The 22,565-nt window shown below is 34.9% G+C and overlaps 1 protein-coding gene and 1 long non-coding RNA gene across 4 annotated transcripts in view; both read left to right on the top strand.

Annotated features, from left to right (window-relative positions):
• Positions 1-22,565, top strand: part of LOC130046472 (uncharacterized) — a 62,557-nt gene that overhangs the window by 18,376 nt on the left and 21,616 nt on the right. For 2 of the 3 annotated variants that reach the window (XM_056166251.1, XM_056166249.1), the window contains exons 8-17: positions 1,029-1,121; positions 1,239-1,352; positions 3,214-3,406; positions 3,726-3,869; positions 4,279-4,364; positions 5,325-5,395; positions 6,216-6,316; positions 6,437-6,853; positions 6,972-7,107; positions 7,250-7,918. The exons of the other annotated variant lie outside the window; for it this stretch is intronic. In XM_056166251.1, coding sequence (XP_056022226.1) covers positions 1,029-1,121; positions 1,239-1,352; positions 3,214-3,406; positions 3,726-3,869; positions 4,279-4,364; positions 5,325-5,395; positions 6,216-6,316; positions 6,437-6,853; positions 6,972-7,107; positions 7,250-7,331 — 1,437 coding nt within the window. In that variant the 3' untranslated portion in view covers positions 7,332-7,918. Of the gene's footprint in view, positions 1-1,028; positions 1,122-1,238; positions 1,353-3,213; positions 3,407-3,725; positions 3,870-4,278; positions 4,365-5,324; positions 5,396-6,215; positions 6,317-6,436; positions 6,854-6,971; positions 7,108-7,249; positions 7,919-22,565 lie in introns of those variants that run through there. 3 annotated transcript variants of the gene reach the window in all.
• Positions 8,224-11,868, top strand: LOC125657477 (uncharacterized). The gene is made up of 2 exons (XR_007363352.2): positions 8,224-8,678; positions 10,321-11,868. It is a non-coding gene; the product is annotated as an uncharacterized LOC125657477 (long non-coding RNA).

The raw sequence follows: 22,565 nt of genomic DNA, 5'->3' as shown, positions 1-22,565 counted from the left end.
TAAAAACAAAACAATTTGAATACATATATATATATATATATATATATATATATATATATATATATATATATGTGTGTGTGTGTGTGTGTGTGTGTGTGTGTGTGTGTGTGTGTGTGTGTGTGTGTATAATGGGGTAACTGGTCAAATACGAAAGAGATATGAATGTATAATGATTCATTCTGCCATTCATGTACAGAAAATATGTAAATCTACGTGTTTAGTACTCCAAACTTGAGGACCAAAAAGCTTTAACTAAGTAATTGCTACATCTAACTTGGTGAGAGAAAGCCGTCCTTACAACTTTTATGAGAATATAATATGATGTAACATATACGATCATTATTTATCATCACTATCCTATTTTCTGACCACTTGATATTATATATGTTCCATTTTACTAGTGTTATCTAAACAGAGTAACTTGACAGGGAAGAGTTCAGTGACCTTGATCTTTACGAGTTTCAAATACATTTACTAAGTGTTGTAATCAAGGATAAGGAAAGATGCAATCACCAGTTAAATTCACATATTGTCTTCAATACATAATGCTGTCTGACGTGTTTCATACCCTTTGTTAGACCGTTCTTGACAATTATTTTGAATACGGATACCTCTGTTTACCTGATCGTGATATAGGACTCACGATGGGTGTCACCGGTCGACGGGGGTTGCTTACTCCTCCTACGCACCTGATCCTACCTCTGGTATGTCCAGGGGTCCGTGTTTGCCCAACTATCTAATTTGTACTGCTTATAGGAGTTATGAAATTGATCAATGTTCGTTATATTCACCTTTCACACTGTACACCTAGTGATGTATTGTCATAGTGAATTATTTACATACCATCGCTAATTGGATTCGAAACCTCTAAGGGAGACTACAACGCGATCAAAATTGAAACAGTAAATGAAATCCATTGCTATGAAACTGTTGATGATTTTTTATGCGTTTGTCCGATTTGTGTACATTAATGAAATAGATGTTTGAGATACATGTTATTTTTCTTGTGACGCCCATTTATATTGCAGGATTTATTGCAGACAATATCGTCGCTGTCTAATGGAGGAAAAGTTTTGGAGATTCGTAAAGCAAAGTGTTTTGGACGTTACATTATCCACCATGTAACTTTCTATTTCATTCATATGTCAATATGTTATTACATTGTTTATCCAGTCTTTACGTGTTTCTGAACTTTAGAATTAGCGATCAAAAGTTAAAACTTAAACATATTATTACAGGTAGCAGCGGATTTTATTTCAAAGGCAGGAAATGAGAAAATGATTGAAAGACAAAACTTGAGATTTGTCGCTGATCTCGTAATTCCTAATGAGACATATGATGAGGACGATTTGGTATTCCATTTTTATACCATTTTCATGCCATCGTTATATCACTTAGCATTTCATTTTAATATCACTCAGTATTTCATTTTTATGCCCTTTTAGTATTAATTTTTTTTCTTTTATACCCTTGTAGTATTTCTGTTATATACACTTGTAGTATTTCTTTTATATACCCGTGCGGTGTTTCTTCTTTATGCCCTTTTAGTATATTATTTTTAGACCCCTTTATTATTTCTGTTTTCGTAACCTTTCAGCAGTTTTTAAAACCCTTTTAGTATTTCTTCTCAATACCCATTTAGCATTCCATTTTAGTATTTCTTTTTCATATTCTTTTAGTATTACTTTATTTTATTTTAGTACTCTATATATGTGTATTTGTTTTAGCCTTTTAGTTTTTCTTTTGTAAAATACCTTTCAGTATTCTATTTCTTTTTTTATAGAGTTTTTTTTAGTATTTCTTTTATTCATACCCTTGTAGTATTCTATTTTTTATGACCCCCCAACCCAATCAAAGAAGTGGGGCATATTGATTTGCACCTCTCGGTCGGTATGTCGGTCAGTCGGTCGGTCGGTAGACCACATGTTTTCCTCTTGATATCTTGAGAACCATTCACTTGATCGTAATGATATTTCCTATGTGCGTTGGTTATGATTAGAAGAGGACCCCTATTGTTTTTTAGGTCAAAAGATGGTCAAAGGTCAAGGGTCAATCTACTCTGAACATAAAAGACACTGTCCGCTCAATATCTTGAGAACCCTTTGCTTCACAGACATGAAACTTGGTACACTCAACAAGTAGGTGACCCCTATTTTGATGTCATATGGTCAAAGGCCAAGGGTCAAACTGGACATAGGAATATATTGACCCTCAATGTTTAGAGAACTCTTTGTTTGACAGATATTAAACTTCGTACACTGGTACATCTTCAGGAGAACATAACCCAGATTGATTTTGAGGTCACGTGGTCAAAGGTCCAGGGTTAAAATAGACATAAGAAGATACTGACCACAACTTGTTTCTCAGTAGCCTGTCTCGATCTAAAAACTGATCATACGGAGAACAAGTTCTTAATTGTGTATCGAATCAGTTGAGAAACATAAACACCATATGCAAGTGATAACGGAATATTGCTACATAAATACGGGAAACCGAAGGCAACCCGCTTTTCACATAGCACAACCGCTAGTTTGCAGTGAGCATCCATGATCAACAAAATATCGAAGCTTCAGGCAAACGAAAATATGAATGAAAATAATTATTCTTATAAATAAAACTTTGGTAATATATCTGAATATTGAGTTGGAGGCCACTGTAAGAGATTTTCTCTTTTTATGTAAAAGCTCTTGAATATGGTCTACTTCGTGAAAATAAAAAAACAAGTCAACTAATAAAGGAGCACAATACGAGCCCAAGGGAATTCCAAGCAACTGAGCATCAAAGACTACGAAGATATATTGTATACTAGTATCATTTAAGGTTGCAATATCTTAAAGGTCGCATTATCTTATTAGATCAAAATCCAACAAAATTCCATTATTTCATTCATACTGTGTGAAATTCTTGTACTTTAATTCTTTATACAGTCACATTTACACTTCTTTGATGATATATAGATACGCACTAGATTGATGATAAGTACTGCGATTGTCAAATTACATTTAACATTAAATGAATGCTACAGTGCGTAATTACAAATAGAGTTACAGGGATATGATTTTGACCCGGTTAGCTTTCCATAGTTTTCAGTCAATATTGAGAATATGATTAGGAGCACTTTCTGTGGTTTACTTTTACCTGAACAATGATTAAACTATATAGAGCTTGCTGTCATCAGGATCGATATTGCTTGATGAAATGTATAATTTTCAGGATATCATATACGAGTTGATACAAAATAGAGAAAGAATTCTCAGAACTCAAAATAAAATGGATGAAGACGTTTTTAAAGAAAAATATTCCACTGTCCCCAGTCTTGGTACAAGAGTCTGCCGTGGCCCCCACTGGAGATTTCAGAGCCAAGACAACAGGGGAAATGGAACTATAGTTGGACACGGGGATATAGGTAATTCAACAGTACACATGGAATAAGTGAAAGACGTGCAGTACAAGGCAAGTAAAAGTGCATCGTAAGGCAAAGTCACACAGTACAAGGTATACAAAGTCACATTGTACATCAAGTCATATGCAAACAATGCAAGGGATGTCAAAGACACACAACTAAAGGTAGGTCAAAACGTTGACATTCTTAGTGCGATATCGATGTACCTTTAGAATGCTTTGTAATTAAAAATATGAACTTTTGTTATTTGCTTAAATTGTGTCCATCTTAGATGATAATACAGAAATGTGCAGAACCAATATTGTTTTGTTTTTGTTGACAGCTGGTGTTGTTCTTGTGGAATGGGATACTGGGGAGCGGTATGTCTACAACTACGGAATAAACGAAGTATATGATATTGTGGTTTGTGAGGAACCAAGAACTTCTATTGATGGTTTTGTTGCTGTTGGGTGTTTTGTAAAGAGGGGCAAGTATTTTATTAGAAAAATTAAATGGCGAGTAGATCATATTCACGACAACTGTCGTCATTCAAGAGAAATAACAGATCGTAATACTGGATGATTTCACAACACAAAGGAAAAATAAATATCAGCGATAATTTTCTTGTCTTTTCAAATCTAATTGCTGATTTGTAGATCGAGATTCAAGTAGGACAGGTCTTTTTTAAAATGTTTTAGGCTACTTTAGACTAAAACTTCATTTATTCAATAACTGAGGCAAATTTGGAAATTTTCACTATCTAAATTATATTGTGTATAACCTCTACTTTTCATTTGTAAGTGCGTTCTTTTGTGTGTTATTTCTCTTTGAATTAATTCATTTGCAATCTATAAAGTCTTGTTAAACAAAATGTTAACCTTTCTTATTTCTATAAGGCCCTGACTGGAAATGGGAAGAACAGGACGGCGGGAAGGGTTCTATAGGAACAGCTTACCGAGTGATGGATAACGCCAGCGTTTACGTTAGTTTTCTATGTTTTGTCTATTTTAGCTCATTGATAACGCCAGCGTTTACGTTAGTTTTCTATGCTTTGTCTATGTTAGCTCATTGATAACGCCAGCGTTTACGTTAGTTTTCTATGCTTTGTCTATGTTAGCTCATTGATAACGCCAGCGTTTATGTTAGTTTTCTATGCTTTGTCTATGTTAGCTCATTGATAACGCCAGCGTTTACGTTAGTTTTCTATGTTTTGTCTATGTTAGCTCATTGATAACGCCAGCGTTTACGTTAGTTTTCTATGCTTTGTCTATGTTAGCTCATTGATAACGCCAGCGTTTATGTTAGTTTTCTATGCTTTGCCTATGTTAGCTCATTGATAACGCCAGCGTTTACGTTAGTTTTCTATGCTTTGTCTATGTTAGTTCATTGATAACGCCAGCGTTTACGTTAGTTTTCTATGCTTTGCCTATGTTAGCTCATTGATAACGCCAGCGTTTACGTTAGTTTTCTATGCTTTGTCTATGTTAGCTCATTGATAACGCCAGCGTTTACGTTAGTTTTCTAGGCTAAGGGCAACATGTACATGTTTTGTCTATAATATATATCCAACGATCAAGAACCCTGACTTTTGAATAATCATTCGGATGTGCATTTTGAATTATTTGTGGGAGATGTACATGTAATCACTGAAGCCGTAAGCGTCATGCTTAAGTCAAAGTTTGTGGTACTTCATCTGATGACGTCTCTACTCAGTGAAACATTCTCCAAGGTGACGTACGACAAATAAATCAAACAGTTTGCCAATGGTTACATTAATTATTAAAGTTGTCATATATTACATATTCCAACACACGCTATCTATAATGATGTCTATGGTTTGTAACTTGTTAGAAGTTATAAATGTATGTGAATTGCAAAAAAAAGTACCAATATGTAGTGAAAAAGTTTGTTTTAAATAACATTGTTGTTCGCCTGACTTCAGGTTCGATGGCCCTGTGGACGAATGGGTAACTACAGATTCGGATACGACGGAAAATACGACATTGAAGTTTGGTACATGTATATCAAGTTATCGCTTGTATATTTATTTCTATCGCGTTTAAAATGTTGAATAGCTAACCTTCGAGTGATTTACAGCTAATTTACTATTGACATACTCTTACCTGTAAATTGACTTGCATCACATTTATAAGTTGAAATAGCTTTACATGTAAATCAACTGGCATCATTCTTATAAGTTGAAATAGGCTGACCTGTAGATTGATTTGTATTGCATTTAAAGTAAGTTAAAATACATTAAGTTAGAAAAAATCACCTGTTGCATGTAATTGCGTCCCGTGAGGATCCGAGTGAAAAGGTCCTTAATGTACCCCATGCTTGTCGTAAGAGACAACTAAATGGGCCGGTACTACGGATGACACTAAAAACCGAGGTCCCGTGCCACAGCAGTTGAGACACGTTAAAGATACTTCTCTGCTTAAATGCCATGAGCGCCGAGCATAGGCTTAAATTTTGGAGCCCTTCACGGGCAATGGTGACGTCTCAATGAGCGAAAAATTCTCGAGTGAAACTTTAACAATATATTACCAACTTGTTTGATTTGCATCACGTTTACGATTCAAAATATATTACCTGTAGATTGATTTGTAATACGACCTTTATAAGTCAAAATAAGTTACATGTTGATCATTTGCATCACGATTTCAAATCCTTTTTATAAATATAAAAAAAATAATCAGTTGCTTGATTTACTTCATGTTTATAAGTCGAAAAAACTTGTAGATTGATTTGTAGTACCACATACTTGTTAGATAAGTTACATATTGATCGATTGCATCACGAGTTCAAATTGAATTATCCTTATTTGTTGCAGCGACCCATTTTCCCCGGACGTGAAGAAAGCTGTAACAGAACAACGGCGTACATCAGGAATGTCTGATTCACTCCACGGTCTTCCTTCAACTGATTTAACGGGTTCGTGATCTGAAATGTACCTTCAATGATTAACACAATAAAACACCATAAACACAGCGCCTTCGTTTAGACAAATATCTACTTCCCTACAAATATGTATGGATATCTGACAATTTACAGGTGATTGTGCTGCGAAGGGATCACACTACAATAAACCCAATAAAAGACATGGAAATAAAGATGATACGGAAACTTCAGTATGTATTACTGAAAAATCAGATCTTTGTTCAAATGATGACATGTTACATAATGAAGCTAGAGTTGATTCAACTGAAACCAAAGATTTCTACAGATCTAAATTAAACATACGAACGGGCCAAGGAGCGAGTACTGTTAGGACAAATGCGATTGACTCTAGTTCGGAACCCCGTTCTCCTATCGAAGTCGATGATTTACAAACTGATTCTATAAACAATCTTAGTCCAAACAATGCTTTACAGACTGGAGAAGTGGGGCGTTCTGTGGATATTACAAAACCCGTTAGTCCAAATGAATTTCAAAACACATTGCATGTTATACAAAACAATGCCACTGGAGGTAAGCAAGCAACAGTTTCTAATTATGGAAATAAAATTCATAAAATCGAACCAATACCAAGCAAAGAAATAGATTCCGCCGCTACTGCAAAACATGAGTTCTAAAATCTTTTCCACAGATTCTAGTCGGTGCTGGCAGTGGAGGGACTCTCTAGGCCTCTGGGTAGACTATCCTGATCATGTGAATGATTTCATCAACCACAGGCTTCAACAGCATCCTCAGGCCACGGTTGTCATTAATCTTAGCGATCAAAGGTGAGAGTAGCGTTAAAATGTAGAAAAGTGTTAAAGTTAGTGCACGAGAAACACTGTATATTAAAGAGACGTTAGATATTTATTTTATATGTTGTATAATACCTGCACGGTTTCGTCTTAATTCTAGCATTTCAAACTTTAGTTTCAGACTTGTAGCATCCAGAATGATTCAGATCAACACAAACACAAAGGAGACACACCGAGTTAGATGGAAGAATACGTAGAAGCTGTTTGGTACTGTAAAGGATCAACACCAGTAGTGGAACAAAGAGTGTCATTAAACATATTGTAGAATTATCACTTTGGGGGTGTCGATGAGTCCAGGTTACTAGTTGTGTACTTTGATTCTATGATACCAAAATATTTCTATTTGCTAAAAAACAAATCCATGGATCTGTTAGTATTGAATGGGGGAAAATAAATCGCGGTGGTAATTTTCGCTATATTCGTGGTCTTGACAAACCCGCGAATGTAAGAAACTGTGAATATTTTTATTATTCTTTAATAAACAATGTGTTTAAAATGGGGAGGAAGCTTATAATGATTAAAATCCGCGAATTTATGAAACCGAAAATGTGTCTAAAATGTAAAAAAAACAAAAAAAAAACAAACAAAAAACAAACAAAAAACCGCGATAATTACAACCCGTAAAATTATTCCCCTATACAGTATTTTATTTATTCTTTTAACGACAATTGTTAGGATTTTTCACAAATAAAAATCAAATCGAAATTTCTATTATTATGAATATATTTTATGGCATTGAATGTAATTCCTTTTTACAATTTCTCAATAAACAGTGGGAAAACTTCATGTAGAGTTACCGGTATATAGGGAGGGGTAGTATATTTTCATTTTTCGACATCATAGAAAATTTACGACCCGTTATTTTTTAAAGAAATTGTATAATTTTACTTATGACAAAACTCAGTCACAAAATATATATCAACTCATGCATTTATTTTTACGTTTGTGTTACGTGTCCTCAAGAACATAGGATACCCAAAAACGTATTTGTAAATGAATTTTGTGAAATTATTGTAAATATTTTAATTTTGCTTAAAATCCTATATTTATTACAAAAATTGCCTATGAAACCACATTTATTTTTGCGAGTTTTACAAAGGACTAAGACCATGTTTATCAAAATTCGGCCTAACGTCCAAAGTGAATAATTTTTTGTTAGAAATATTCTCTAACATGTTCTTTTCCTATAATGTACTGGTTTTTATATGTAGAGTTGGTGAAAGAACACTATTTTTAGGTTTACATTACTAGTATAAATCCTATAATTTGCTCTACTTTTTAAGATTGCGTCATACAACGTCGCTATATATTATTAGAAGTGGTAACGTATTGTAAAACATAATTATGCAATGAGTGGTTTAATATATAATAAGATCTTGAAAAAGAAATTTTCTTTCCCAATACGCAATAAGGTTATTTTACTTATAGCCCGAATGGCACACCATATTTTTCAATCCTTCATTCGGCCATTTTCACACGCCGCGCCGTTAGCCTGTTTGCGCTGTTCGTGGAAGTTGCAGAGGATGTACTCATCGCATTTCAACGTAAGTTTTAGAAATATGAATATACTTCACCTCTACTCGTTAAACTGTATAACCAAATAGGTGTACCAATTGCTCTTAAAAATAATAAACAAGTCGCATGGAACGAATAGTATGGTGCGCCTGTGGTGTGTTGACATAAACTCATATTCACGCATTGGGCTGTTGGAAATCCCACAACAAATCTGTTAACTGTTGTCAACATAGATTAATTGTTTATCTATTATAATTATATATTGTTAAGATTTAAAATTGTATGTATATCAGCTGATCAGAAAAATCAGCTGTTTCACGATCATGCCATTTTCAATTCCGAGTGCATGACCTTCTCGGGTCTATCTGAATTTTCTTACATGATGTTTGACTCACTTTACACTTTGAACTTTCCATGTATCATTGTATGGTCTAAAAAGTATTTGTATAGGTTAAATAGACATATAATTGTATATAGATGTATATTTCCATAATGGTATAGGTCACTGGGGTTACATGTAGGCCTGTGGGGGGTTATAGGTTCAATAATTTTCGAATGATTTGGTATTCTAGTATTCTACTATGTTTAAACTTAACTTAGTGATTATTTAGTAATCAAATAAAAGTTATATGATGAATCGATACATTTCTTCAATTTACTGTAAACAAAAACTGTTTCTGTGTTTTGGAATCTGTCTGGTATTAGTGCATAATAAATAACTTCATAAGTCAATAAATATATTCTTGTTGTAGTAATGACATTTGCAAAATCTGTGAGAATATAGAAAAAAATGTGTTAGGGTCAACAGAAATGTTTAATTAGGGTAGGTTGGGAAAGTGGAAACCAATTAACATATATATATATATATATATATATTTTTTTTTTTTTTTTTTTTTTTTTTTTTGGCCTTACGCGGAAACATGGATTAGAAAAGTCAAAATGATTTTTACATTCAATAATTTTTAAATACTAATTAAAAGCACCATTAAGCCAGGAAAATCATAAGAACAGTTTGGTTTTCTAACTTAAATATGCCTTATTTCAAGATAAATTGTAAACATGTCAAACTTAATTTCAACAATTACACTTACAACTTACATGCCTGCATTGGGATTAGATATAGAATCACTCAGAGAATGTTGAATTTCATAGGTACTACCATGATTTAAGCATATAATTTTTTGTTAGCTTATCTCCTTTATATTATTGAATATTAAATTTTTCCATACATCTACCACAAGAAAGAGTATGAAAGATAAAAATATTTTGTGAATTTGCTGATAATTGTGAAGTAAGATAATATATCAACATTAGCTACAACAAAAATTATTAGATGGGGAATCAAATTCAAATGAAATGTTTGTGTATATAATTATTTATGCAGAAATGTACATGTAGCTAAACTGTCCTCTATTGTTTAGTTGGAGACATGTCAATCTCCCACCGAATACATAAATGTAATTTTTCTGAATTCTATATCAATGAAAATACATGAGGGCATGAAAGTACAACTTTTATATGAATATTATAATACAGGTGTCCGTGTTTGCCCAACTCTCCATTTTGTATTGCTTGTAGGAGTTATGAGATTGATCACTGTTTGTTATCTTCACCTTTCATTTATGATATAGTTTTGATAATGATATAATACTGGAGTAATTTGAATTTCAGGATGATATAATATGTCCAGCAAAAATTGATGGCAAGGGTGACATGAATCAGATTGACAAGAATCCATATTCCTACTCCTCAATAATGCTATCATCACTGCCATCAGATTCATCAATGATAGTGGCATCAGTGACACATGCATATAAGTGTTGGACATCACTGCAGGAATAGCTTCCTTGTTGTGCCTGCTAATAGCAAGGTACCAGATTATACAGCAGTTATGTGGAAACAGATTCCCACAATAGGGGGACCAGATTGACACCTACATTGTACAGTATCAGGCAGTTATATCAAAACTGGAAAAACTGGATCCAAACAAGACTATATTTCTTGGAAGAAACATGTCGACTCTGAAGTTTAAACCTTATTAACCCATGGCACTTCCAGAGACATCCTGATACCATGGTTCTCTGTCATTTGAAATATACCTGTGGAGGTTTTTAAAGTGTTTTTTTTTTGGGGGGGGGGAGTTTATTAATTGGAAGAATTCATATTTGATGATTCAAATGAAAATCTGTATGTTGAATTATGAATGTCATAATGTACTTTTTGAATGAGTTCAAGAATGGTTGTCCTGATGAAAAGTGCAGAGTCAAAAGTTAACAAATTGTCAAAAACACTGGTCAGGTCTGAATTCATCATCTTGGACACCTTGCAGTTGGAATTATGATCTCTATGAAGAAATGCTGAAAATCTTGCAAAAGAGGAAATGACAAGTTGGGGTCCAAGGCACTTGCATATATGCATGAGAAGGTGTTCTATCTAGGCTTGAGGTCAATTACATAGCAATGTAACACCTTACATTACCTAGAAAATTTCACATTACCATTACTCCTATTTTGAAATATAATGTATTACATTACTTGAGAGTGAATTTACATTACACATTTACATAACATACTGTCAGATATTAAAGAAATGGCAGAAAAATTATTTCTGTATTATGATTTTTAATTATACATTAACATAAGTACACAAAATATTCAGCAATGTTAGGAAACATATCTATTAAGTTATTCATTGCATTTGATTGTCATCAATGTTTCAAATGCTTCAGTCAATCACTAATATAATGAATTATTCTAAATCTTCAAAATATCATCAAATATTTGAAGTAGTGTAAATGTAATGGAAAATAATGTGCAGTACAATATGCATTACATTACCATTACTTGTAATGCAAAAATGGTCCATTACACCCCCATTACATTGAAACTGGCTGCCATTTAATTACCATTACCCCAGGCCTGGTTCTGTCGAGAGGTATTGAAATTGTCTGTAGAGACTTTGTCTCAGGAAGTGGCCGAGATTGATTGTGACAATTTTGTTGGATGTGAATTTACTGACACACATGTCTACACTTGCTACACAATATATCATGTGGTGGTTTCAACAAGAAAGTTCTTACTCTGCAGGAAATGACGAATAGCTAATGGATTCACATTTTTTCTGACTTTTCTTCTGTACATTAGATGCATTAGAAAAACTTTCCTTTCCATTATCTTTTGCTGGTTCATACTTTGAAATAAAATCAAGTCCGAAAATAAAGTATTTTGGGGTTTTTTTTTCAATGAATTTTAAAAAATGTAATCTGTAATCCTTGCATATTTTCTTGGTGTTCTGTGATTGCATAGGCCTATTGATTTTTATTTGTATTCAGGTATAATTTCATCTTCAGTGTCTTGAAAGAAAGAAATTTTTCAATAACGCCAAGAAAAATGTAGGTAACATTATGATTTAAAAAAAAAAAAATTGTGACATGGGTAGGAATTGAACCCGGATCTCCCGATTGAAGGACGGGCTCTCTACCAGTAAGCCACGAAGTCTATGACGTCACACGTTGAAAAATCCTTCATACATTTACTTGCCCTAGTTAACGTTATACTTTCGATATGTCGGCAATAGTTTTAGTTATATCAATGCATGTTTTATAAATTCTTTTCATTTTGATCTTAGTAATTCTGTTGGTGTCGTCTAAATAAAAACTTTCTATAGCATTGAAGGTCCGATTTCTCGGACAGCAGATTCGTTTGTTTACGCATTAAAATTCTATAGCTTTTAGAATGTGATAAAAACACCACATAGCTTAGGGGTGTATTCTGCATGGAAATGATGTAGACTCCACATAAGTATATTGTTTTAATTTTTCAAAGCAACATAATTAATAAAATACCCACAAATCTCACAAAAATAAATAATTCCGGATTGCTCTCGATTTAATTCAAAGTTGATATTCATCAACAGCACACCTTTCGATCCAAAAAATCGTTCGTGCAAAATTTATTTGTATTGATAGATTTTGATAGACTACAGTCAGTTTCTGGATCGAAGGTCGTGTTTTATATGAATTATATAACTAAATTTGAAAAAAGTGGAGATTTCTGCAGAAAACCAGACCGATACCGGTTTTGTCTTGTATAGAATTCCACAAGCTGACGTTTTGGCGGGGAAATCTTGGCACGTCGCGATGGTATAAAGATTATATTATCAAATGATCACAATTTTCTTTCAATTCATTCTGCTTTATTTTTTAACACACCACAGGGCCGATATAGCTAAACATGGTCTTAGTCCTTTATACTTGAAAAATTCAAAAGCTTTTAATAGTTGCATTTCATGAATTAATGGTCGACTTACATTGTCATCCTACCTATGGTGTGTCCAGGGTTCCGTGTTTCCCCAACTATTTATTTTGTAATACTTATGAGATTGATCACTGTTCGTTATCTTCACCTTTCACTGTTGTTTGATCAAATGATTTTAAAAAATTCCACGTAAACACCCCAAAATCCTACGTCCTTTGATGAGTTCAAAATCTTGGATATCATATAACCTTAAAAGACGGCGGGTATGACTGGTAGACGGGGGTGCTGACTACATTTCAGTGTATTTGGAACATGACAATATCTAGCAGCCCAAAATTCTTTCCGTAAAATGGATAGTAATTTACATTCTAAGATGAAGTGGTATATTCGTCGGCTAATTTACCAGTAAATATGGCAAATAGTTTCGCCTTTTATAAATCCCTTATAAACTGAAGGATTATGTGCACCTTTTCGTTCCAATTTGTAGGTTTGATGTACGTTTTCAAATCTAGTATGCGAGTTGCCTCAAATCACTTTCCTTTATACACCGTACTGCCCAAGAAATGCATTTTATTCACAGATATTTCACATGTGTATTTAAGCAGTGGACGAGCAGAATTTGCTATAGCGAATAAATCATGACCGGATTTCTTTTCCTTCACCATGAAACATAATAGAATAAAGTCATTGACATGATAACGCACGTGGTACGTTATGAGATGTTTACCTGGAAATTTGTTTGTAATTTACTTGTTATCTGATGTAGTCGGATATCGCATACAGATGGGGAGCATTTAGACCCTTATAACACATCCAAATATCTGTTTATAAACTTTTGAATTAAATTTAAAAGTATTATTTCCCAAAATTAATCTGAAGAGAAGGCTCAGATCGCCAGTGAATGATGTATTTATTGCATAGACAGATTTGTCCGATTTACTGTAGTATGTTTCTACTGTAGTCATTAATTCCTCAAATTGCATGTGCCTAGGGGGAGAAACCATCCCCTGTCTACCGGTCACACACGCCGTGAGCTCTATATCTTGATCAGGTAAACGGAGTTATCCGTAGTCAAAATCAGTGTGCCAAGAACGGCCTAATAATCGGTATGAAACACGTCAGACAGCATTTGACACAATGATAAGTTTGAAACCATGCAGCTAATACGGTCCAAAGAAATACGAGATGTTATACTGATGTCGCGTAATTTGTGTCTGATCCATACGAAAGTAAACTGGTGACGTCATAACTATACATCGATTGATTGATTGATTGATTGTATATTGTTTAACGTCCCTCTCGTCACCAATGCCGGAGAAGGGCTACAAAATTTAGCCCTATGCTCGGCGCTCAGCGGCGTAGCTTGGGGAAGATAAATATGGAAGCAGAAAGGGCAGGGGGTTTGGAGGCCGCTCTAAGGCCCCCAATGGGTCCAGGGCAAAGCCATGGTGGTGGCCCAGAGGGCGAATCCCCCGAAAGCTGGTGCATTCTAGACAATTAAGAAAGGTATTTTCAAAGTCTCCAATACACATTTTGTTTAATTGTAAACAAAGGCGCATGGGGTAAGGACGCAATATCCCTCTGCATTTTGGAACGAATATATTGTTTTTGGTTCGGATTACATCATGTTATAGATATGACGTCATTTCAAAGACCCGGAGTCCGAGCCTTAGGAGTGTCATGTAAATAACGAGTAAATGTGGAGTTTTTAATTGATTACAGTTGTACGACTTTTATGACAATATTTCAGCCATTTTTCGGCAAAGGGGCAAAACATATACCATGGGATATATGGAATATATATGTGAAACACTGAGCATTTATTGATATTATGGGGGTATGTTGATTTCATTCATTGACAATTTTGTTTAACGGAAAGAGACCAAACATTTGATTTAGCATGTCGATCCGATTCTCCTCTGTCACATACTGAAATAAAACTGCAAATGTAACACACTATACACCGCAAACTTCTAAAGCTTATTATACACCGTGTAAAATGTCATAACTAAGCGTACACGACAAATGCTGCTAATATCGTCTATTTTGAAACCTTTCAAAGAAAGCTTTAAAACATCAGTGTAATTATCAAGCATTGATGGTTTCGTGTTTAGATGTTTAATAATAATTATTTCTTAAAGCGGTAGGATTCCAGTAGCACGTTTGATAAGCTACGGATATTTTACATGATCACCAGTTAGAGCAATGTTTAAATCCTGGCCTGGGGTACTGTATTACTTTTGCATTTTCTATTAAGGTGCATTCGTGACAGTCATCTAATAACCTCATATGGAAGGGCATATTGTCATGGTGTTATGAACCAAATGTTTCATGTACATGTACCCTCCCTCTGCGTATGACGTATTCTAAAGTTTGTGCGATTTACGTGCATAAATGGAGTATGACTTGCCTTAACACAACCGTGCGAAGGATGGATTCTGGAAATCACGCATTCTCACCCCCGTGAATGTTATGGTGAAAAGCGAATATAACGAACAGTGATCAATCTCATAACTCCTATATAAGCAATGCAAAGTAGAGAGTTGGGCAAACACGGACACCTGCATATACATGTACCAGAGGTAGGATCAGGTGCCTAGGAGGAATAAGCATCCCCTGTCGACCGGTCACACCCGCCGTGAGCCTTATATCTTGATCAGGTAAACGGAGTTATCCGCAGTCAAAATAAGTGTGCCAAGAACGGCCTAACTATCGGTATTAAAAATGTCGGACAGCATTTGACCAAATGATAAGTTGTATTGACAAACTAGATTGTTATAACGACCATAGAATTTGCGAAATGATTACTTAAACGCCTGCACCATCAACGTGTTTGTCAGTAGGCTGCTTCATTTTAAAAACTGACTATACGTAGAACAAACTCTTTCGTATCACCATGTGCAAGGTGATAATGGAATATTACAACATAAATATGGGAAGTTGACGATGGAAACGTTGGTGTGATGGATTGAGTTGGCAAAGGTTACGAAAGATTGAGATTCGATAGTTGGCCCACTTCAGTGATATATTTGAAACAAAACCAGTCTGGAGGTCAAGGACATATGAATCAGCAAATTGTAATCTAGATTTCACAATGAATATATTGGCTTAAGATGTTGTCATATCACAGGCATTGTCCGCCATTAATTATTAGATCCATTGAGCTAGACATTCCGCAACACATGCCCGCTTTCTTGATATTTGAACCTAATTGTGGTCCGATGGACCAGTCTGATCCAAGCCTGTTTAATGCATCAGCATTGCCTTGAAATGATAACACCTGTGAATATGAACATGACTTTATTGATGCTTCAAAAGGTACAACAGCACAATTTACACGATACAACATATGGAATGGAACAAGGCTTGTAAGTGGAAGAAAAGGCCGCAATTTTTGTGGGGGACAGGGGGATACATACAATTGTACCAAGACAGTATGGGCACAAAGGAGGTTGAGTGTAAGCACAAGTGCCTGATCCGAACGATTACCGCGTTCTGGACCAGTGTAAGTGGGACCGCCCTTCTCCCTGTCTCCAGCGCCACCTGGTTTTACATTTACCAGACTGTGGCCTCCATCCGCTTGAACGAGGTCGAGGTGGGACCAGCTTTGGCAGGCCATGACCCACGATTGTTACCATATTTGCACAACTACACATTTGTTAATTTGAGCCACGCTCCCTGCCTTATATGCAGGGTGGGGAGACCGCCAGGTTATGGGGCCACTTGATCCCAGCCTACACTACAGTATCCCCCAGTCCCCGCCCCCAAACCCTGAATTATGACAATAAAGTATACTTTGTTTTGGGGGTTAGCTGTGACAATTAATTTATCCCATAGAAGCAAAAAAAATTAATAATGTATATCCCCTACAAAAATGGTTTTGACAAGAACTTGTTTGAGGCACTGACAGGTAGCTATGACATTCATAATACGCGTTTGCATGGTATGGCTTGCGTTCCATTCTTCTCGGCTAGGATGGGCACGCGTCACGTGGTATTCTGCAATGTAAAAAAAGAAAGAAAGCAGCAAAGCAGATAGTAGAATTATGCCCTAATAATATAATGGGTGGGTGGGTTGGGGAAAAAACGTCCTTCTTGTTCGGTGGATTTTGAAAAAGAGAGCGACATCCAGGGACTGTTTGTTGTGAATTAACTCGTGTCGTAGTATAGTCGTACCCTAACGTATTCGTAAGGTAATACCATTGTAGTATAATTGTTAAAAGATCCCAGGGTGACAGCCCGGGTAGAAACCTGTACTAAATTAATAGTTGACTATTTGATATCAAATCAAATAATCTTGATTAAACTAAAGTTAATAGATGAATATACGTTGGTAAACTTTTCACGGGTATAATAATCCTTCTGTATTTATCAAAATCATCAGAATTTATCTTGATTGGTGTGATTTTGTATTGGCTAGTAATGATAAATAGTACCGCCTAGGGAAGTTTACCTGTATTCCACGGTCAGATGATGGTTTACGGTGAGTAGTTTTCAAACAAAATTATGATCTTTTTTACACATTCAAACTATTTTCATTCATGTTTCAAGACTATGTATAATGTCTGGGTTTTTTATTATGATCTGTTTGAATGACCTGAGCGACCAATAGAAACATGCTGATAAAGCAATATAAAACTCTTCAATTTATTTCAAATGACGAGTTAGACTCCTGGGTGTGTCGCTAATGAACGAAACCCCAAAACAAGAGGGCATGTCTCCATATCATAGATAACTATTGGTTTGATAATTGTGAATACAATGGTAGGGTTAACCAACCATTAAACTTGGAGTAGAGGTGTACTAAGAAATTTGGTAGGGGCAAAAATCTTTTGTTCGAAGTGTGGAACATGTACTATAGAGTACGCATTTAAGACTCAATAAGATACCTTGTTGTAAATGTCATTTTATGATAGCCGTTAAACGTCTCTGTACGATTTTTAAAAACATTCTTGAATGGGACGTAAACCAATATGTAGAAAACGAGTGGCATTATCAAAATGTATGAAAAGGTGTGAAAATAGCTGCAACTTTCAGTTTCCTTAGTACATCATGATAATACTTTTTGACCCAGTGAAAAGCAACACTTCTCGTGTTTAGCGCGTAAAATTCAATTCAAATAGGAAGTCCTTATTATGACATATATTTTCGATTTATTTGTTGTAACACGTGTCATTCATCTCATTAATATAAAATCCCTTCAACAAAATATGCAATGCATGGTCTTTCACAACTGATGTATTTATTACTGTCAAAAATATAATTATGAATCATTAATTTGTACTATTTTGTTTTCAATAAAATTTGAGGAATTTTATCTAGAATCAATATGTTTATACATTGTGCATCCCCTTCCTTATTATCGATATCTGTTTACTCTAATCAATAAGTGTAGTATCTTCCTTGTCATCCATAGTGTCGAGATTATTGCAATTATCTAAACCATGATGCAGGTTTGTGATTCTTTCTAATAGTAACGGTGAATATTTCGGTGATTAGTTTTATAACTCCGTTTACCTGATCAGGACATAGGGCCCACGGTGGGTGTAACCGGTCGACAGGGGATGCTTACTCCTCCTAGGCAACTGATCCCACCTCTGGTGTGTTCAGGGGTTCGTGTTTGCCCAACTATATATTTTGTATTCCTTATAGGAGTTATGAGATTGATCACTGTTCGTTATCTTCACCTTTCATTTGTTTGTTTTTAACTTTAAAAAGATAAACCCCTTTTCTCTTCTTTCAGCAGTTCATAGAGACTTCTATCGAATGTACATGTATTACATGTCTGTGGTTCGCCCAGGCGCAGTTCGAAGCAGCAAAACGTATGTTTGAATTTTTAAATGTTGAAGACAGTCATTTATCAAGGGAATAGTAAAAGTTGACATTGAATAATCAATACTTTTGATCTGCCACTATTATCAATACTGTCCCCTGAGAATAAACAACGGCTACAAAAATATTATACAAACCAATGTGGAATAATTTGAATTCGTGTGAGCCAAGCTTTGCGGATTGTGGAAATTGTATTGTTTCGTTGCGATGATTTCGTGGATATGGTTTCTGTAATTAAACAATTGTACGTTTCGTTTTGGTTTGAAATTTATGGAATACGCTTATCCACGAAATCCACGAAAATTGAGTCTCAATGAAATCCAATGAATCCACTGTATGCTACAAAGAACCAGATCAAAATAACTGTCTTTATTACCTAGGCATATTAAAATTTTTACGAAGAATAGTTGATCAACAACATCGTCTGCGTGAAGCTGAGGAAGTGCTTTATTAATGATCAACGAATGACTTGCTTCTGCAATATGAAAACACTACGTTAGTGTTTTTGAAGTTAATCCGCATGCTTTAGGTGCCATAGTACGGCACTCTTGCAATATCTTACATATCTATCTGTGACATCATCGATAAATCTTTTCGAAAGGTACCAATGTGTTTTAAACACAAGACTAACGATAATGCATCTAGTCTTCAGATTTTAACTTAATACGCAAGTCAACAGCAGGCTATACACAGGGTTGTGTTTTTTTGATCGATCAATATATAGCTTCGACTACAAATAACTCCTTACTACGAAAGCCCAGAAGGCTTATTCGAGATTTCAAATTCAAAATACGAGATTTGAAATTCAAAATACGAGATTCGAATTTCGAAATTCAAAATCCAAATTAACCAATCAAAATGTAGGTCACAATAGATTGAAGGTTAGAGGGTACATGCATGTAAACTTAAAATATGACAGGAAGCTTATTCTTCTAATATGTTTACCAAACAACGAAACATTTCTATTAAAACTATAAATGTTATGATGCATGCTTAGCATGCAGACAGGCCCGTAAAAAGCGGGAAAGGAGGCAGACAGAAGACTTGTTCCAGCTTCCACATATTAATTCTGCACTGTATGTGATAACCAGGTCAAATAATGACGAATACACATCATGATATACTTTAAAGTGAAATCGTATATGAAGCATATTAACCGATGATACCCCTCCAACAATTGATTCTAGTTTGATTTTTTCAGATATCTATATATAAACAATGGAGGAAATTCGAACCATGAATATATATTTATCTCGGATTTATGTTGTATCTTTTTACATTTTTTAGGCTCCGGGAAGCTTAACCACGTGCGTGATAACGACAGAATACTAATCTATCCACGTTTTAAAAATTATCTTATGCACTGATTCATATTATATCAGCCTGTATTTTGTCTGTAATATAATAATAGTAGGGGTCTATACTATATCACCCCCTAATACTTATTAGGAAATGATATAGTATAGAACCCTATTATTACTATCACGGACAAAATTACCGGTTCCTGAGATTATACATAGAACATGAAGCAATGGGACCAGCTATTTTTTTTTTAAACGTGGATAAATTAGTGTTCTGTGGTAATGACTAATGACGCACGTAGTATAAATTAGTGTTCTGTGGTAATGACTAATGACGCACGTAGTTAAGCTTCCTGAAACATAAAAAATATATAAACATAAAATATAAAAAGAGACAACATAGATGGGAGAGAAATAATTATTCATGGTTCGAATTTCCTCTTTTATTTACACCCAGACGGATATAAAAAATAAACGGGTGAGGAAGATATTTGTACAGGCATCTGAAGTATGGACAATACTACCAACACCCCCCGCCTTCTGATTTTTTTTTTCTGCGGCGATAAATTCTCCGAAATGTGTGGATTCCTTGTCGATCCCATCCCTATTTCGATTTATATATAATCGTTTCACGCATTTTGTAAGCTTTAAATAGAGATTGGCCTTCTACCGGTATAATAGAATACAATTTGTTATACCAGTAGAAGGCTAGGCCAATCTCTAAAGCTTACAAAAAGCGTGAAACGATTATATAAATCGAAATTGGGATCTGATAGACAAGGAATCCACACATTTCAGAGAAATTATCGCCTAAAAAAAATAAGAATAAAGGGGATGGGTGTTGGTAGTAGTGTCGATACTTCCGGTGCCTGTGGATATTTTATCAAACACTAAAATGGGTGGTTTGTTCCCAGTTAGTTTTCCCATCCCCTCCCCCTTTTTGAAATACCGGTTATTACATTATAATTTTCCCCTCATACATGTAGTTCACAGGTGCCCCCCCCCCTCCCCCCCCCCCCCCCCCCCCGGACGAATAAGCTACATAAGTTGAGTTATAAGTATGCTTGTTGAACATCTCTTTCATGAATATCAACAATGTGTTGCATACCCAAAAAGTCCAAAATAAGCCCTTTTAATAAATTTATACCATCACTGGGTATTAAGGGTATTCAATAAAAAGGCTTATTTTGAATTATTTTGGCCTTTTGGGGAAGGCAAGACATTGTGACATGCATCAGAGAAATTTTGAACAAAAATAATTAAAGCAACTCAAGTAGGCTATTCGGGTGATGTTGGCGAGGAGGGGGGGGGGGGGGGGGGTGAACCCATGCGCCTGTGTCATTGTTAACTCAAACGTGTACAGTTATCTTCATGCAAAATAAATTATAAGAATATGATCATTCAAGCTGGGAAGAAGATGGTATGCGGGTAAACCTATAGATTAATCTAAAATCAGAATCCATTGCTACGGGGTGTCATCAGTTAATTTTATTCATATAACCTTCGATTCCATTTCAATTAAAGTGAACTATTTGAGGTGTATTCGACCTGGTTCCACCCCCACCCACCCCACCCCCGCTTTCTATAAAACTGACTTTCTACAGGCCTGTTTGCATATAATGACATGATTATAATGTTAAAACATTGCCCATAATATGAATCAGTAGAATAAGATAATTTTCAAAACGTGGATAAAGTATTTTTCTGTCGTAATGACACATGTAGTTAAGCTTCCTGGACTTTAAAAAAAAGTAAAAAGAACAAAGGTCGGAGAGAAATATTTATTCATGGTTCGAATTTCCTCTATTGCTTATGGATAAGTACTTGACCCAAACACCCACAGCTGTCTGCATGCTAAGCATACATCATAACATTTATAGTTTTAAAAGAAATGTTTCGTTGTTTGGTAAATATATTAGAAGAATAAGCTTCCTGTATGGCAAGCCCTTTTACTATTTATTCGAAAAATAAGATATCTCTTTAAACCAGAGATATATCTCTATTGGTTAAAAAGATATCTCTGTAAGTTAGAGAGATATCGCTTTACGCTAGGGAGATATCTCTTTAACCAAAAGAGATATCTCTTTTGGTTAAAGATATATCTCTTTAAACAAATGAGATATCTCTTTACGCTTGGGAGATATATCTTTCTCTTTGAGAGATATCTCTCAGAGAGAAAGAGATATCTCTCAGAGAGAAAGAGATATCTCTCAGAGAGAAATAGATATCTCTCTACCGATGTAAAAAGAGATATCTCTTTAAGTTAGAGAGATATCTCTTTAAATTTTCAAAAAGAGATATCTCTTTAGATTTTCCCCCCGGTGATCATAATGACTTCTCCCTGTTGCATTGTCATTGAAATGATGTAACCCTATTTTTTAACCAAGTAAAATACTTCTAGTAAACAAATGGCGGGAAAGGTTAAAGAGGTGGTTGGGGGTAACATTGTCAAGTTACCGAGAGGCGAAATCTAGTCTAGCTCGCATATTTCATCAATTTATTGTCTTGGTTTTTTGTTACCTGTATAC

This window comes from Ostrea edulis, chromosome 5, assembly GCF_947568905.1.
Source record: "Ostrea edulis chromosome 5, xbOstEdul1.1, whole genome shotgun sequence".
Taxonomy (NCBI): domain Eukaryota; kingdom Metazoa; phylum Mollusca; class Bivalvia; order Ostreida; family Ostreidae; genus Ostrea; species Ostrea edulis.
The sequence above is the reverse complement of the archived record's forward strand: the minus strand, read 5'-3'. Positions and strand labels throughout refer to the sequence as shown.